Source organism: Trichosurus vulpecula, chromosome 9 (genome assembly GCF_011100635.1).
Source record: "Trichosurus vulpecula isolate mTriVul1 chromosome 9, mTriVul1.pri, whole genome shotgun sequence".
NCBI classification, from domain to species: domain Eukaryota; kingdom Metazoa; phylum Chordata; class Mammalia; order Diprotodontia; family Phalangeridae; genus Trichosurus; species Trichosurus vulpecula.
In genome coordinates, this window is record NC_050581.1 from 113985628 (window position 1) to 114004624 (window position 18997).

Here is an 18997-nt window from a genome sequence, read left to right on the forward strand (position 1 = left end):
GTCAGTAAGCATTTATTAAATGCACCAGGCATTGTGCTAAGCGCTAGAAATATAAAGAAAGCCTGCCCCAAAAGCCCGTCCTCAAGAAGCATGTGTTATAATGGAGGAGAGGATTAGGTTGGAAAATAGACAGAAATAAATCCTGATTAGATTAATGGTCATTTAAAAAGTGGAAGGCACTAGCAAGTGAGGAGACTGAAATGGCCTCCTATCAAAAGTGAGAAGGAAGTTGAACCTTGACCAAGAGGTAGAGATGAGAGAGCAACGCATTCCAACCCATCTTCTGCTCAGTGGCTGATGGGATTTTCTGACTGTGTCATCCCTACTCTTCAATAAACTACGGCGACTCCCTCTTAGCTCCAGGACCAAAACTAACGTTTTCTCATCGCTTTTTGAAGCTCTTCACAACCTGGTCCCTTCCTGGAACCTTCACACTTTTCTTACTTTTTTTCCTTTTCGCTCCACACACTCCATGATTCTGCTGCCCTGGTTGAGCTGCTGCTTCTCAAACGCACCAGGTCTTTACTCTGGCTGCCCCTCATGCCCAGAAGGCTTGATTTCCACAGCTTCACCTTTTAGTTTCCCTGCCTTCCTTCAAGACTCACCTCTACTCCAGAGGGAGGGCCATCTCCAGTCATCCTGATCAATATCTGGCCACTGGACCCAGATGGCTCTGGAGGAGAAAGTGAGACTGGTGACTTTGTATAACCTCCCTCACTTAAATCCAATTCACTTGAAAGCCGTGGCATCACCTCCCTGATGTCGTGGTCCTCTTTATGAATGAAGGACAAACAACAGCCTACTCCAAAGGACTGAAGATGAAACAAGCCACTTACCTCCTGCTAGAGATGAGCTTAACTTAAAATGCTTAGAGAAACAAACATTTTGGGCATGACCAGTGTAGGAATTTGTTTGGCTGGACTATGCACGATTATGACGAGAGTTTTGTTTCTCAGATTGGAGGATGATGGTATTTAATAAGAGAAGAGGTAGTAGGAGGGATAGGATATAAATGTAAGTAAAAATTAATAAATAAATTTAGGGGAAAAAAGAGACCTCAGATCCCACCTTCTGCAGGAGGTCTTTCCCAGTCTTCCCAGCTGCTAATAATACCTTTCCCTTTCAGATTCCCTTCATCTATTCTAGATATATCTTCTCCGTACCTACTTAACTATGTGTTGTCTCCCCCATTATAATGCATGTTCCTTGAGGGCAAAAGCTTTTTGTGTTATTTCTACTTTTGACACTTTTGCTGTTAGTGAGTCTTTTTTTCTGTGGCATCTGACTGTTACCCCATTTGGGGTTTTCTTGCCAAAGACACCGAAGTGGTTTGTCATTTCCTTCTCCAGCTCATTTTACAGATGAGGAAACTGAGTCAAACAGAGTTTAAGTGACTTGCCCACGGCCAGGAAGTGTCTGAGAGAACTCAGGTCTTCCTAACTCCAAACCTGGAGCTAAGTTTACTGCACCATCTAGCTAACTGACCTCTCTTACTTATCCCCTTAGGATTATCCCATGTGGCACTTGGAGACATATCAGACTGTGTTCTTCCTTTATTTTAAGAGAAGCAGAAAATGAAAGAGCGTCTCCTGTATCTGTATAGCCCTATGTGCATCTCTATTATTAATCACTCAACAAGCATTTATTAAGCGTGTACTAAATGCCAAACATTCTTGACCCTGAAGATGCTATGACCTATGTAAGACAATCCCTGCCCTCGAGGGGCTTACATGGGAATGGCGGGGTGGAGAGAAAGGGCAGCATGTGATACATAGGTAGATACAAGATCATTTGGGGGTAAGGCAACCCCACCGCCTTCCACACACCAAATTAGGAACTCCCGGGTAGCCTAATACTACTCTGCCTCGATCCTTTATGATTTAATCTGTTAGTAAATCCTATGGATTCTTTGCATCCATCCCCCACACCCGTGCCCTGCTCTCCTTTATGCTGCTGATGCTTTAATTCAAGGACTCCTCCTCTCCTAGCCAGACTGTTAGGGCTTCCTTTGCCAGATTCCAGGACGGCATCCCTCAAAAGACACTATCCCCATTGGAATTGTTTCATCTGCCCTTCACTTTGATCATACTGGCTCTCCCTCTAATGCTCTGTGACGGTGTCCCAAATGCCTCCCCTGAGCTCCTTTCATCATCATTTCCTGTGCATAGTACCCCACTCCTTCTAAGCACTATCCACACCCTATTATGATCTGATATAAGCCCAATGCATCCTTTTATCCAAGGCAGCTAGGTGATGAGTCTGGCCTCAGATACTTACTAGCTGTGTGACCCTGGGCAAGTCACTTAACCCTGCTTGTCTCAGTTTCTTCATCTGTAAAATGAACTAGAAAAGGACAAGGCAAACCACTCCAGTATCTTTGCCAAGAAAATCCCAAATGGGCCCATGAAGAGTTGGACAGGACTGAAAAATGACTCAAAATCCAGGTATTTAAAGTCATCTTTTTCAAGGTACCAACATATGTCTAGAATTTCATTTCCCAGATTTCTCTTTCTCTCTTCCTCCTCATCTCCACCTCCCAGCTTCCCTGGCTTCCTTAAAGCATCTGCTAAAATCTCAAGAAGTCTTTCCCGGTTTCTCTCAAAGCTGGTGGCTTCCTTCCCTTTGATATTAACTCCAGTTTACCCTGTCTGTATCTTGTATCACATGGTTGTTTGCATGTTGTCTTCCTCACTCCCCTCCATTAAATTGTGAGCTGCTTGAAGGCAGCAACTCTTTTTTTGCCTTTTTTTGTATACCCACCACTTAGTACAGTGTCTGGCACACAGAAGGCACTTAATAAATGCTTGCTGATTTAACTTCCATCATCTATAATGCTCCTAAAAATTCCAATTTCTCTGATTAATATGGGAAACTTTCTCTGAGCACGCTTTAGTGACCCCTGTTTCTCTCTGAGTTTGGAACCACGGGCCTAAAGTTCCAAGAGACTTGCTCATCATTTCTTCTTACAACATCCCAGTGAATTAGGCACAAATATTCTCACCTCCATCTTATAGTGGAGGATACTTACTGAAACCCAGAAAAGGAAATTGAGTGACCCAAAGCCCCATAGAGAGGAAATGGGGGAGTTGGGGTGTGAGGCAGCTGAGTGTCCCAGCGGCCAGAGAGCATCGCATCTCAGATCCCACGGCAGACACTACTCACTGGGTGACCCTGGGCAAATCACTTAACTTGTCTCAGCCTTAGTTTCCTTATCTGTGAAATAGGGGTCATAACAGCCCCCACCTCACTGCGTTGTTAGGAAAACCAAATAAGATAATATCGATAAAGCATTTTGCAAAGTTTAAAGCACCATATGTATATAATACATATATAGCAAAAGTTAAAGAACCATACATATACATCTATATAAATCATCATATAAATAATAGCTACAAAATATATATGTTATATATAGATTTTTTTCTAGCTATTGTTATTAATCTGGGTTCTATGAGTTGGAGTTTGTTTCCCTCCTTTGACAGGAGAGACTGGGAGATATTGCGACCTCGAGCCCCTTGGATTTGGGGAAAGGGAAAAGCGTTTAGAAGGAGCTGAAAACGTAAGGAAAAGTCACAGCCGAGGGTTGACTCTAAGTAGGGTTGCAAAAGAAATAAGAGACTTGGTCCTTATAAACCTGTTTGCAAGTGACACAGTTAACTTATTCAGAAAAACAATCAAGTGAGAGGCTTCTGTTTTGCTTTCAGATGATGAGGTGCCATGAATCTCAGAGCTGGAGAGGCCCTTTGAGGGCATCTAAGTCGAAATGGACCTGAGCCGGAATTCCCATCCAGTGTTCCCAACAAAGAATCATCTGGCCACTGCTTGAAGACCTCTAGTGACGGGAAACTCACCCTCTTCCCAGGCAATCTGTTCCATTTTTGTACAGGACTAATTTTTAGAAGGTTTTTCCTTATATTTATATGAAATCTGTATCCCTATAACTTCTGCCCATTGCTATAGTTCTACCTTCTTGGTCCCAGCAAAGCAAGTCTGATCCTTCTACCTGATAGCCACTCACTTAAAAACTGCTGCTCCATCTTCTCTTTTGGCTATAGATATGCTTAGTTCCTGACACCAGTTCCTTTATGGTATGAGCCCCTTTCCATCCTTGCCTTCCTTTGGATGTGCTCTAGCTTGTCAATATCCTTCCAAAAAAAAAAAAGATGGGTGTATTTGGGTGGCCATCTCCACATGATGCTGGCCATTATCATCATCCTCAGTCTACGCCCGCCAGAACTTTGGACCCTTCTGCCCCTAAATGCCCAGGCTCTGACAGGTGAGTTTTTGCCTCATCTTTCCCAGAACTAGGCCTCCACACCATTCCCCCTCCTCTTTCATTTCCTATTTCTGTGTATTATGGTGCTCTATTAGAATGTAAACTCTTGAGAGCAAGGACTATCTTACTGGGCTGTATTTGTGTCTCTGGGACTTAGACCAGTGCCTGGGGCCTAGTAAGTACTTAATAAATGCTCTATCAACCACCCATCCACCCACCCACCTACCCATCCATCCATCCATCCATCTGCCCATCCATCTCTCTTTCCTTCTCTCTCTCACACACACACACATATACACACACATATATATGTATCTGTGTATATACAGATACATATATATATGTATACGCTTGACCATAGAGGTGTATATGGTGTTGTTTCTGACCAGATGAATAGTCAGTCAGGTAAATAGAACGACGCTTGCACAGTGATGCACACGGTACTGGGTTCTGAATACAGTTACTGAACTGAATCATATGTGCATGCAGGGTTGAGACTGGGGCATGAGGAGACCTCGGACCGCTGGCCAAAGAGCAAGGATCTAGGAAAGGGAAGTGAGACTTTCAGATGGGGAGGGAGTCTCCCCTCTGCCTCAGGGACTTGGCCAGGACTTGGCCTCACCTTGCGGCAATGGAGTCAGCCCCTCTTTGCCCGGTGATCCCCACTGCCCTAGGGGCTCTGGGCCAGACTCTTAGATAGGCTGAGCTGAGCACAAGGCCACTGAAAAGGGCCGGCTCCGATTTCAGGCTTCAGATGAGCTATTCCCCCTCCCCCCAACCAGAATGGGTGTGTAGATCTAATTACAGGGACATTCAACCCCAGCACTCAGCTCTAGGGTCTGGCTCCAGAATCAGGCAGGAAAGGCTGGGGGGGTGGACACTGAGGGGGGTGGGGTGGGGAAAGGGACCGTTGATTTCTGGGGCCCCCCACACTGCATCTCCCCAGAGTCTCTGTACAGTCTGGCTCCTCCCCACCTCTCCTCTCCTCCTCCTTTGCCCCTTCCCCGCTGCAGCCCCATTCTGACTCGGGGTTTCCGTTGGTCTCTCCCTCTCTGTTTCCCTCTTTCCAAGTCTGTTAGTCTGTCTTTATCTTTGCTCATCTTCCTCTCCCTCTTTGTCACTGGATGTCTCTTTTCTTGTGTCTGTTTCCATCCATGCCTTCCCATTTCTGTCAATCTCTCTTCTCTTCTTCTTACTCTTTGAATGTCTCTGTCTCTATAAATCTTTCTCTGGCTCGATGTCTCTGTTTCTCTCCCTTTCTCTGTGTTTCCCATTCCTCTTCCCTGTCTCTTTTTCTTCTCTGTGGTTCTCTCTTTCCTCTTGTCCCTGACTCTATTTCTACTTATGCTTCACTGTCTTTACCTCTTTCTGTGTTGCTGTCCCTATGTGTCTGTCTCTCCCTTCCCCCATGTCTCTTCTTCTCCCTGTCTGTCTCTGCCTGTCTCTCTCTCTCTCTGTGTCTCTGTCTCTCTCCCCTTCTCTCCCCTTCCACCTTAGCTAAGCCTCACTCTCACTTCCTTATCCCCTGGCTCTGACACCCTACTGTCACACTCCCAGAAATTTCCTTTACTCTTCTCCCAACTGGCTCTCTCCTTCCCTAGCCACTCTCACTGACTTATAGTCCTATCTAGAATTTAATTTCTGAGCTGAATCACGTCCCACCCTTCCTTCACTCCTAAAACTTCGATGTTCCCCAGGGTCTGAGATGGAAACCCGGTCCCTGGGGCCCCTTCTATGTAAAAGAGCTAGCAGAGGCCTGCTCCCCTGCACATCAGGACCCACAGCCCAGCCTCCTCAAGAGAAGCCCAGCCAGGTGACCAGGATGCTCCCCCTCGATTCCTGAGGCCACTCTCAGATTTTGTGTCTGTGAATGAACTCAAGGGAGGGGGGTAAAGGACATGGGTCTGAGCTAGACAGAGAGGAAGCCTAGTGACCCGAAAAGGAGATGGCCAACGTGGTGAGAAGGAGCAAGTCACTCCCCCCAGTATCTCAGTTTACAATAACATTGGTGTTGCCTAACCCTGAGCATCCTTGTAGAGAAAGCTGTTTGTGAATTTAAAGATGATGAAATTGCGAACTATTGTTATGAAAAACTTCTCCAGACTGGGATGGAAGGGGACTGTGATTCAGTATATGTGTGGGTGGGTGGGTGGGGTAGGGGGTTGTCATTTTGTCCCTCTGGGCCCCAGTTCCGTCTTCTGTAAAGTAAGAGGGCTGCATGGCATCTAAGGCTCCTTTCGGGTCTACACCCTATGATTCTCTAACCACACACCATGGCCCTACTACTTCCAGCATAATCTCTAGAACGTCCTGCCAAGCTAGAAAGGTGCTGAATATTCAATTCAGTTCAGCAAGCATTGATTGTGGGCCTGTGTGACCAGCCTGACTATGTTTAGAGAAAGTCATCACCAAAAGGCATCTGGTCACTGGGGTGTTTTTGGCTACTAGGACTCATGAAGAACCATCTAAAGCATGGCAGGTCCCTGACTCTCTATATAACCTGGAGCAAATTACCTCATCTCACAGGGCTTCAGTTTCTGCCTCTGGAGAATGAAGAATTTGGAGCAGGTGGCCTTAAGGTCCTTTCCAGTTCTGTGACTATGATCCTGGGACTTCGATTTGTATGCATGAAGGGACGACCCACACTAAGAAAACCACAGATCTTTTAAAGTAAAGCATCCAAATTCTCTCCCTCTTTCAAGGTCCAGCTCCTTAAGGGAGACTTCCCTCACCATAACAGACCACAAAGACCTACTTCACAGGGTTTGGGGAAGAAAACACATTATAGACCTTAACATATTGTAACAGTGGTTCTCAAACTTCGTGGTCTCAGGACTCCTTTATGTTTTTTTAAAAATGATTGAGGACCCTCCCCCGCCAAGAGCTTCTTTTTATGTAGGTTGTATGTATTAATATTTACCGTATTAGAAATTAAAACATCTTAGTATTACAGTGATCCCTGCCACATTGCAGCTTTCCTCATTGTGGGTTTCAATATATTGTGGGTTGGCATAAGAAATTAAATGGGAGTTTTTGGGGAGTTTTGCAGAAGCTACAAATGACACATGAAGGTCAGCAGATGACACAGAGCCTATGACCAAATACTTAACACAAATTTTACAGTAAGATACTGTAAACACCCCATTAAAAAAAAAGAAAAATTAAGCCTTCTTCTCTGGTACAAAGGGAGAGCCAAAAAATTTTACATGAATTTTCCAGATCACAGGGGTGCCATCCCCCTAACTCCCATGATGTGGAAGGGATAACTGTATTATGAAAATGATTTTGACCTCCAGAAGTACCTGAAATAGTCTCAGGGACCCTCAATCGTCCCCCAGACCAGACTCTGAGAACCACTTCATTATGAGAATAAGAGTTATGTTGACAACAGTGATGGCCCATCTCCCCAAATAGACTGTGATTGGCTGAGGTTGAAGACATTAAGATCCTTTCCATCTGTAAATCTTGGCTCTATATCTCACTTACTTTTTTATTTCATATAGTAAGTGTTTGTTGATTGACCGATGAACTCTGTCCCTTATTTCTTTCCCTAGGCTCTACTCCCTTCCTAGGTTTAGTGGTCCAATGTTCAGCAAGTGAAAAGACTGCCTCACGTCCCTCCCTCAGATTGGAAATCTGTTTGGTGACTGCTTTGGTAACATTTCTCAGACCTGGACATCTTAAAGATTGAACCTATGGCTAGCTGTATTGATAGCAAACTTCCCTTCCTGAGAAATACAGAAGCGAATTGTTCAAATTGAATTGATCTTAGAAGTATGTGGGAAAAGCTCTAAGCTATTCATAGCCTTTGACCTACCTGTCTCACAAACAGCTATAAACCTCCAAAGAGGTTTGAGTGAAAAAGGAAGATTCTATACATACCCAAATATTCATAGCAGCATTTTTTTTTCTGGCAAACAAAAGCTAGAACAAAGAGGGTGGCCATCAGCTGGGAAATAGACTGAACGGACTGTGTCCTCTGAATATAATATGATACTATTGTGTCATAGAAAATGACAGATGTGAGGAATTCAGAGAAGTATGAGAAGGTATGTTTATACTAACGGAGAGTGAAGAAGGGAGCTTTGCTTCATTGGTTTTCTTTTTTTTTTTTTTTTTGAGGGAGGAAGGCAGGGCAACTGGGGTCAAGTGACTTGCCCAAGGTCACACAGCTAGTAAGTGTGTTAAGTGTCTGAGGCCGGAATACAACTCAGGTCCTCCTGACTCCAGGGCCGGTGCTCTATTCACTGCCACCACCTAGCTGCCCCATCGGTTTTCTTTATAACAAAAGAAGACAAAATTCAAATAGAGCTGGGTTTTGGCAGGTGGGAGGTGAGAGAGGAGAACTATATCTAGGAATGACTGGTCTAAAAACAAAAGGCATACATGGAACATGGTTGCTCAAAATGGAAGGTCACTGATCATTTGTATACACGAGATGTCTCCAACCAAAGATCAAGATGGAACCCAAGAAACCAGGAGGGCAGCCCCGTTTTCTAGAGGTCATAAAGGAGAGGCTGGATGGCCACTTATTAGGAGTTCTATTTCATATGGAGGTTGGACTGAGTTCCTTCCAACCCTTGAGATTCTGAATCCATGAATTAAGGGAGGAGACGGTCAAGCTCTAGGGCTGCTGGGAGTTAGCATCCATCTATTGACACAGAGTCTTTGGGGCTTGTCCAGAGTTGGTAGAGAAACTACCTGAAGGACCAGACTAGGCCACTGCTTTTTTTCTTTTTTAAAAATTTAATTTAATTTGTGTATTTTGTTGTATTTTAAGTTCTGAACTGTCTCCCTCCCTCCCCACCCCGCATTAGAGAAGGCCACCATTTGACACAGATTTTTAAATATATGTAACACCATACTGTGCATACTTCTATTTATCAGTTCTTTTTCTGGAGGTGGAGAGCATCTTCCTTCATAGGTCTTTTATAACTGATTTGAGCCTTTATGATATTCAGAATAACTTGGTTGTTCATAATTATTCTTCGAACAACATTGCTGTCGCTGTGTTCAATGTTCTCTTGGTTCTGCAGTAGTGTTCTGTCACCATCGTCTACCACAACTTGTTCAGCCATTCCCCAATTAACAGGCATGCCCTGGGCCACTGCTTTCTCAGAAACTTAAGGTGGAGTAAGGAGGATTGGACTGAAAATACTGATGTCTTAGGAATTTAAAAAAAAAATGGTATATGGATGGGAATCTCGTTTAGAGTCTGGGGCCAAGATAAAAACCTCCAGACTTGGAGGGAGGCCTAAATGAGACGTATCCTGTGGGCTGGACCTGACTATTCCATTTTACTCTAAAATGGAGAAGTCCAAGTGGGAGTATGCTATAGAACTCAGGTTGGTGGAGGGGAGGGGGTGGGATAGAGGGATGTTTATTCCTGATTCGGGTAGCCTCATTCCCTAGCTATGTGCCTCAGTTTTCCAATCTCTAACATGGGCATAGATTGTATCAGTAAAAAATGATTGTCGTCCCAGTCAGACTGTCCTTCTTACTTCCTATGAGACTGGACCTCCCCAAGGGGAGCACTTAGCCTTGTTCTTATGCTGGGATCGTGGTCATTCTCTCTCCCATATTTTAAATGGTGAAGGTCTCCTCCTACCCTTCCCATACTCTTAGAGACATACAAAAGTATGTTACAAGAACCATAGGATTTTTGCACTGGAAGGAAACAGAGGTTATAGAGTCCAACCCCTTCTCTTCGCCAGTGAGGAAACTGAGGCCCAGAGAGGTTCGATAACTTGCCTAACATGCCACAGGTTGCTTAAAATGGTGGGTGGGAGACACAAGCCCTGTCCTTTGATTCCACATCTAGTTCTCTTGTCACTAAACTATCTTGCTGGCTTGGCCCTCTTGCCTTGAGTCCCAGTTCTAAACTAATGAACTATATGACCTTGGGTAAGTGACTTTCCCTTATGTGCCTCAATTGTCCCATCCTTAAATTGGGGCAACAGACCTCATCTCCTGCTAATCAACTCCAGCACTGACAAGCAGCATGAGCTGAAGTCCCTTCCAATTCTGACATTCATCATGGTGCCTGGGGAAGGGCACTAGGCTTGGAGACTGGGGATCTGGGTTCAAATTTTGGGTCTGGCCCTCACTAACTCTGTGATCTTGGGCAAATTACTTCCTCATCTCACCTAACCCACTCTATCTAGCTGGACCCAGACCATGCTTCACATCCTGCCTTGCATGTTCGCCCCACATCTCCCCGACTACTTTCCGCCTCTTGCTCTGGGAATGGTAACTGAATATTGCAACCACTGCTCACCACTCCTATGACCTCCCCCAGATCAAAGCTCCCTTCCATGGCCACCACTGCCCACAGGTGTTGCCTCCCCCGTTAGTGTGTAAGGTCCCTGAGGGCAGGGACCTTCTCACTTTGGTATTTGCATCCCTAGTGCCTAGGACCGAGCCTAGCACCTAGCAGGTATTTCAATGCTTTTTCATTCATTTATTCATCCATCCGTCTCTGGATCTCCTTTTCCTAACCTACAAAATGAGGATAACAGATGAGCATTTCCTTCCTTACAGGGTTATTTTGTGGAGAGCTTTTTTTTTTGAAAGCCTTAAAATGCCGTAGAAATAGAAAGTCTTCCTATGACGATGCTGTGACTACAGAAATCAGAATACGAGTGGTTCTCATTCTCAGCCTCCTTCAGTTTTGAGATTCCGTATCCAGCTTTCCTCTGAACTCCAGACTGGGACAGCAACAGGCACCAAGCGCCCCAGCCTCCTGGGCCTGGTCTTGGCCTGCCCAACCTCCCTCACCTTGGACTGCTCCAAGGTGGACCCACCAGCCCCAGATCTCTCCCAACCTGCCTCCTTCTCCCTTCCCTTCTTCTTTCTGGGCCTTCCTTCCATCTGTCTTACCTCCACCAGCTGGCTCCCTGCCAAGGCAAAAGCCAGAGAGAGGACCCCAAAGCCCAGGGCTGAGAAAGGGCTTGAGAAAGGCTCGCCTTGCTCCCACATCCTGGCTCGCTTCAGCCGGCTGGCTCTCCGATGCTCTCCCTGCTCACCTCGCCGACGACCAGAGCCTCGGCCTGCCCTGTGATGAATAGCCTTAGGGGGATGGCTGGCAGCTTACCAGACTCTGGATATCTTTCCCACCTCGCTCCCCCCCCCCACCCTACCAATCGTCTCTGCAGCTGCCCGCCGCCTGCTGACTGTCCAGTGGCTCTGGCCCAGTGGGGGTGGGGAGAATCATTTATTCATCAGGGAGGTGGAAGGGTATCCTGTTCCCCAGGAAGGGGGGGGGTGGGAGGGATGAGAAAAGCACAGGAGAATGATTTATGCCAAGAGATGGATATTTGCTGTTTGGGGGACTTAAGGCAAAGACAGGATAAGGGTAGCATGAAAGTCTGGGTTCAAGTCCCAGATGTAGCATTAATGCATTCTGTCACTTTGGACAAGCACCCTTCTTCTGTTGGGCCTCAGTTTCCACATCCGTAAAATATGCCTGTTAGACGAGATGTTTTCTTCCAAATCGGAAATTCTGTGTTCTGCTAAGCTTAGGGTCTCTCAAGGGCTGACATTAGTATGTTCTGTGTTCTAAGGACTCTTTCAATGTTTATATTCTATGTTCTATAGTCTAGGCTCCAAGTTTCTTCAAGATCAGACATTCAATGTTCTGTTTTCTAAGGTGGTTTCCAACTTGATATTCTATGTTGTATTTTCTAAGCTCCCTCTTACTTCTGACATGCTATGATTTTATGAGCTTTCTACCGTAAGAGGACAAAACACCCTAGCCCAAGCTGTCATTCCATCCCTAGGAAGCTGGCCCATGAGTCCAAGTGTCCAAGGGCTCAGGGCTCTCTGAGAACCCCCTCTTCACAAAGGAGGCTCCCCCAGGGCTCAGGGGGAGCTCACAAAGACTTGGCTGTGGTGGTGCAATGTGGTTATCTATGGCACCCTGTAAGAGAAAGAAAGTCCCAGTGGCTGCCCATACCTCAATGGGGGGGGGGGAGGTAATTGCTGCCCACTTCACAGCCTGTGTTTCTTTGCTCCTGAGCGATGGGGGGAGGAGCCTGCGACTGGTAGTCATGGCGATCAGCATCATGCACTGAGCTCTCCTTGGCCGTCCAGCTGTAGCTTTGGTCACCCTGGAACCTGGCCAGGATTCTGGAGAGGAGGGAGGGCAATGGGTGCAGTCAGAGCCCAGATAGCTTGGGGGAGGAGGAGGGTAGAGAGGGGATGTTGCTGACGGATCCAGCAGTGTCTACGCATTTCCAGGCAAGATTCTCCTTGTGGCCGGTCGGCTTTACAGAGATTAACTCTAAACCCTGACACTCACTGAACCCTCCCCCTAGTCACAGACTGGTCCATGAACTTGGAACTCTAGAAAGAAACTCTATAAACATAACAAATGTGGTCAAAATGTTGAGCCTTCGGTGACACTTCATCATTAAACATGAGACAAATCACCCAAGAGAGAAACCCAAAGCTCCAGTTCTCTAACATATTGTAACATGGTCCTTTTAATGACAAATCTGTATTAAAATGTGCCTGGCAATATATGTTTGTGCACATAAAAGATACACAATACGGTCCTTTTAAGAGGGAAGGGGGCACAGTAGACTACTATAGAAAAGCTTGTTTTCGATCTTCTCCATCTTGAGCTTTTTACATAACTTTTTAAAAAATCTGGAATCTGGATTCTGTTGTTTTAATTCAGAGCAATGCTACTGTGCAATAATAAATTATATTTTAAAATGTGGCATCATTTAAAAAAAAAGGACCAAAAAATTGATCTAAGACCAAGATCCAAGGAGGCTATTGCAGTAATCCAGATGAGAGGTCAGAGGGTCAAGGCTAGAGTGGTGTTTGAGGGAGAGAAAGAGAATGGTCTGATATGAGAGATGTGGAAGGAGAATGGAAAAAACTGGCCTAGTCTAATTAGAATTACATTTATTTGGATCCAAGCCTTATCTCCCTCAATTCAGTTTATTTCTCTTCTGTTAAACAAACGTGTTAAGCGCCTTCTATCTGTATGGATCTGTGTACTGTTGGGGTTACAAAGATAGAAATCAACAGGACTCTTCCCTCAAGAAGGTTTTAAGTGGGAGAGGAAGGAACAGGGATACTCAGGGAAATTCTGGTGACATTAGAATATGTGTGTGTGTCTATTTTTAAAAGAATGTTTTTATTTTATTTTTTCTCAATTCAATATAAAAACAATTTTTAACATTCATTTTTGTAATTGTTGAATTCCCAGTTCCCTCCCTCTTTTCCTCCCCTCCCTTCTGCTTGGGTAGGCAAGGACTTTGATGGTTTTACAAGTGCAGTCACGCAAAACCTATTTCCACGTTATTCATCACAATGAATATTTTTAAGAAATTTACAGGCTGTTCCAGGATTTACAATAGGAACCCTCCCTCCTCGAGGGCAGACTTAAGCATGGGCGGAGCGGAGAGGGCGCATCAGAGCCAACATTTAGACAGCACCCTGTATACATTCGCTCATTGGATCTTCACAGCTACACTGGGAGATAAGCGCCATTGTTGAATGAGGGGACTGAAGATGGCAGAGGTTAAGTAGCTGGCCTTGCATCACACGGCTAGTTAATTAAGTGTCTCAGGCAGGATTTGAACTCAGAGCTTCTTCACTCCAGGTCCAACATGCCAGGTCCTAGCTGCTGAAGCACGCATCATGAGGGTCCTGGGGGAGCGAGGGCACATGCGCTGGACTCCCGAGCCCTGGCCGCCTGCCCGGTGGGGGTGCTCAAGCCACCATAAACACACTTCCTCTTTTCCAAATCTTCCATGGGGTGTTTGCAAGATTTTTCCTGAGGGTCTTAGGGACTGGTGGAAAGAACTCGTGGGAGGCCTTAGGGAGGGTCTGCGCCTTCTTCACACATGGGTGGGCGCAGCGGGGTGGCAAAGGCACGGGATGACCAGGGCGGGAGCCCAGGGTCTCACTGCCCAGCCAGAGGTTACAAGGGCTCCTGAGGCGGCCGGCTGCTATTGATGGAGCGCCGGCGCCCTCTTGTGGCAGGAGTGGGAGCTGCCGCAGAGCCAATGGGATGGGGTGTGATCTAGACAGACAGGGACTCAGCCTGGCAGCTTCCGGAGTGGGGGAAGGGAGGGGGTAGAGAGAGGAAGTGCCAAAGAGGAAGGTCCGTCACAGGAAACATGCCCATCACATGACGCGGCATGTTGTAGGCCATGTTCATGGAGTGTGTGCCATGTTGTCACATGACACTACTGTTGTGTGGCGCTGTGTCATGTGTCCTAGTGTGTTTGTCGAATGACACAGCATTACACGATGTGTCTGTCCATCACATGATGTGGTGTGCCGGTCACATGATATGGAGTGTCTGTCACGTGACAAAGCTGTTGCATTCTGTGTCCATCACGTGATGTAGCCTGTTGCATCATGTCATCACATGATGTTATGGGTTTGTCACAGTATTATGTTATGACACATGACGTTGCTGATGTGCAGCATGCTTGTCAAAGGACAGTGTGTTACATATGACACAACGTTGCTTATAGTGTGTGGCATATCACCAAATGGCACATCATCATAGGATGGTGTCACATGACATCTCTGTGGCGTGGCATGCCTGTCACATGACATTGGTGTGTCCCTTCGGTCACATGATGAGGCGTACCCTCACTTGCTGTAACATGCTGTGTTTTGTCTCATGGTGAGGCATGTCCATTACATGATGTAGCGTGTGGCACAGCATATTTGTCGAATGACACAGAGTTGTGACATGGCTGGAAGGGGAGATGGGAACGTACAATGCTGGGCCTGGGAAATACAAAATTAGGAGACTGGTTGTTGGGACCCTGAGACCAAAAGCATTACAACTTGAAAAGCTGCTCTCCTTTGCTCCCCCCAGGGTCAGCAGTCTTTCCCAGGGTGACCATCTCCCCATATTTTCTTCATGGCAGCCAAGTGGTCCAGTGAGTAGCAGCCTAGACCAACAGTCAGGAAGACCCGAGTTCAAATCCAGCCTCAGACACTTACTTTATGACCTCAGACAAATTGCTTACCTTCCCTCCACCTCATGCTGTTTGTTCAGGTAATGACAGCACCTACCTCCCAAGGCCGCTGCGAGGCTCAAATGAGGCGATCTTTGTAAAGTGCTTCGCAAACCTTAAAGGGTCAGCCATTGGTATGGTTCATGTCCGCAACGTGTGGTCTACTGACGGGCCTTTGCGATTAATGCCAATCTCTCTAAAAGTAAAACAAAATGAGACAGCCCGAGGGTCCTGACTCCACAGGAGGCCGGGGGCAGAGAGGGGCCGATGGCATGATAATGGGCGAAGAGGATGGTGTCATTGTGTCAGAGCCACATTCTGCCATTCTCATGGGGAGGGTGGGATTTGACACCTTCTCTCTCCCCCACCCCCACGGGTTACCCATTAGGGTCATGCCGCGGCACGCTGGGCACTCGGGATCCGCAGGTTGGAGATCACAGGACTTGAGAAATCCAGGGACAGCTCTCCTTTTAGATGAAGAAATGGAAAGCGGGAGGGCTTAAGCACCTTGATCAAGGTCTCCCAGGCAGTAAATGTCAGAGTGGGGATTTAAAGTGGGCTCCTCGGACGCCAAACACGACATTCTTTCCGCTAGAGCAGTCCTTCAGCCCTAAATTCCTAGACCGTGGAGGCTAAGGAGGCATGAAGGACAGTGCCTTTGCCCTCTGCTGTTTTTTCTCGGGCTAACTTTCCCTGAGACTTTGGGATCATCACCTCTGCCTAAATTCATCTGTTCTGGAAGAATTTCCTCCATAGTCCAACGTGCACTCTGTGGAGTTGTTTCTTCTTCTCCAGGCCCCAGAGACCCAGCATTGGTCCTGCTTCTCCTGGATTCAGCCTGGTTCTTCACCTTCTTTGTGGAACGGAGCCCTGGGGAAATCCAATGAAGTCTATGGGCTTCTTCCTCAGAATAATGTTTGTAAATGCATAAAGTAAAATAGGGAAGATTGCGAAGGAGATCAAGTAAATCTAAATTTAAACAAAAAAGGTCACGGACCCCTGGTTAAGAACCCCGGCCTAGACGTTTTACTTTGTCACCGTTCCCAAGCCAGATCCCTTTGATGGTTATAAGTGTGCAGTCATGCAAAACATATTTCCATGTTAGTCATCACCATTAATATTTTTAAGAAATTTACAGGCTGGTCACAGAATTTACCATCTGGGGCAGTGACTTCAGTGCTGGGAGCATTATTTTATTTTTATTTTTTTTTTGAGGGGAGAAGGTGGGGCAATTGGGGTTAAGTGACTTGTCCAAGGTCACACAGCTAGTAAGTGTGTCAAGCCCAGATTTGAACTCAGGTCCTTCTGACTCTAGGGCCGGTGGTGCTCTACTCACCATGCCACCTAGCTGCCCCCTCTGGGAGCATTTTAGAAAGGACATTGACAAACCTGAGCAGGTCCAGAGGAGGACAATCAGAGTGGGGACAGGACTGGGGACCAGAAATAGAAGGATCCTGGAGAGCAGAAGGTTAAGAGGGGGCATAATCACTACCTCCAAGGTTGTGAAGAGCTATCACATGGAAGACAGACTAGATTTGTTCACCTGGACCCCTGGCAGTCAGAGGAAAGGGGGAATTACAGGGTGGCAAATTTCAGCTTGGGGTAAGGAAAGATCTCCAGTTGTAACTCTGATAAAGGAGAAGGTCCTGCTTTTAAAAGTACTGAGTTCCCCGTTGCTGGAAGTGTTCAAGCATTCTGTCAAGAATGCTTTGTCTCCATTCTCTACCCGATTCGAACCATTCTTTCATTTTGCCACCACGTTTCTTCCTTTGTTTTCCTCAGCACTCATGGAATAAAGTCCAAACTCTTTCATTTGGCAAGTCCAACCTGTGTTGTTACTAAGTCATTTTGTAAGTGGGAGTTTTCTTGGCAAAGATACTGGCCACTTTCTTCTCCGGCTCATTTTACAGAGGAAACTGAGGCAGACAGGGTTAAGTAACTCGCCCAGGGTCACACAGATCATAAATGTCTGAGGCCAGATTTGAACTCAGGAAAACGAGTCTTCTGGACTCCAAGCCTGGTAGTCTGTGCACTATGGCGCCCCCTAACTGCCCCAATTCCAACCTTAGACTGTACTATTCCCCTATGCACGCTCCCTACTTCAGCCTGGCCAGCCTCTTCTCCTCCCTACATATATACACAAAATCTGAGACCTACGAGGGCCCTGGTAGGAGGAACGGGCACCACTAGGGCATGAACAGCTTGTTGAAGAGAGAAAGCCTCAGCTAGATAAAAACAGAGGATCGCCCTTAACTGCAACCCTTCATTGTCATCCTCATCCTCACCATCAAAGCTTGCCTTTGTCTAGCTCTTAAAAGCTTGTAAAGTGCTTCACACACGCTGTCTTATTTGGTTATCACTACAGCCCTGTCTGTGAGGCCGGCCCTCTTATTATCCCCATTTCACGGGTGAGAAAATTGAGGCTGAGAATGACTCCCTAAGAGCACACAGCTAGTAAGTGTCTGGGGCGGCATTTGAACGTAGGTCTTCGTGACTCGAGGTCCAGGTCTCTATCCGCTACACCGCCTTGCTGCCTGATAAAGTCCTTTGGACTGTTGGGTGTATACTAGGGAGTAACAAAGGATGAGGTGAGACCTGGGGACAGAGGTAGAGGCCTCCCTCACTCCCTAATAGTAGAAGAGCCTAGAGCGCAAAGCTAATGTAGAAAAAGAAGACAGTGTCAGGTATGACCTCACCGACATCCTATCTTGATGCCTCCCTGGGATGCGGCACTGGCCTCAGGTTCTCCAAGGCGAAGCTAGTGGAGGTCCTACCATGATGGAATGGCTTCAAGCATGCCTTTTATATCGAATTCTACATCCGTTCTCCAAGGACAGATACAGTTCAAGTCCAGAGAAGCTCACCACCAGGTGGGTTACAAGGTCACGAGTTTTGGGGTTTGGCAGCCCTAGAAGATATCTATGAGGAAGGGTTGCAATGGTATTGGTGAATGGGGTTCCCATATGGAGGAAATCACACATCTTCTGAGTACTGAAATACAGGGTCTACAGTGGTCTATCTTCATACTTGGGGTCCAGATTTCTGCCCTGATTGAAAATTTCTTTGATTTTCTATTCTACAACTGCATAGCATCTTATCCTGTAGAAGCTGGGAGGGCTCTTAGACCCAAGAACACGGGATATCAGAGCTGGAAGGACCTTTGAGAGCATCGGTTCAAGCCCTTTGTCTTGCAGAAGACGCAGGGTAGATAGAGGGGGAAGGAGGCTGGAGTGTGGGAGCTTCCCACATTGTGTCCTGAATTTGACCTCTTCCTTGTTTGGCAAACACTCATTTCCTGAATTTCCAGGCAGAGTGACAAACCCTAAGGAAATTAGGGGAGGTTGGGGTGGGGGGAGAGAGAGAGAGAGAGAGAGAGAGAGAGAGAGAGAGAGAGAGAGAGAGAGAGAGAGAGAGAGAGAGAATTTTGACTGTAGCTCTGTCGCCTCTGGTTTTGAGTGTACCATGAGGACTTGCCTTCTATTTAAAAAGTGGGATGCATCTGCTAATGGCCTATGATGTTAATAGCTCTAGGAAAGTATCCTTACCCCAAATTATCCTTTGAACTCAGACTCCTGCAGCAGATTACAATGAACAGGTGACCGGACAATCATCACATCGAAGTTCACTTCAACAACCCTTTATTAAGGGCTCACTCTGGTCAAAGGCCATTCTCTTCCCAAACCTCTCCAATGTTGAATGGGTTTATTTGCCGTTAATACCTATTGCA

At 46.4% G+C, this 18997-nt stretch overlaps 1 protein-coding gene across 1 annotated transcript in view; it reads right to left on the bottom strand.

Annotated features, from left to right (window-relative positions):
* Nucleotides 1-11254, bottom strand: part of TMIE (transmembrane inner ear) — a 31085-nt gene extending 19831 nt beyond the window's left edge. Inside the window, exon 1 of the mRNA XM_036737519.1 lies at nt 11156-11254. Within this exon, the coding sequence (XP_036593414.1) occupies nt 11156-11254 (99 nt within the window). The remainder of the gene's footprint in view (nt 1-11155) is intronic.
* Between the last annotated feature and the right edge of the window lie 7743 nt (nt 11255-18997).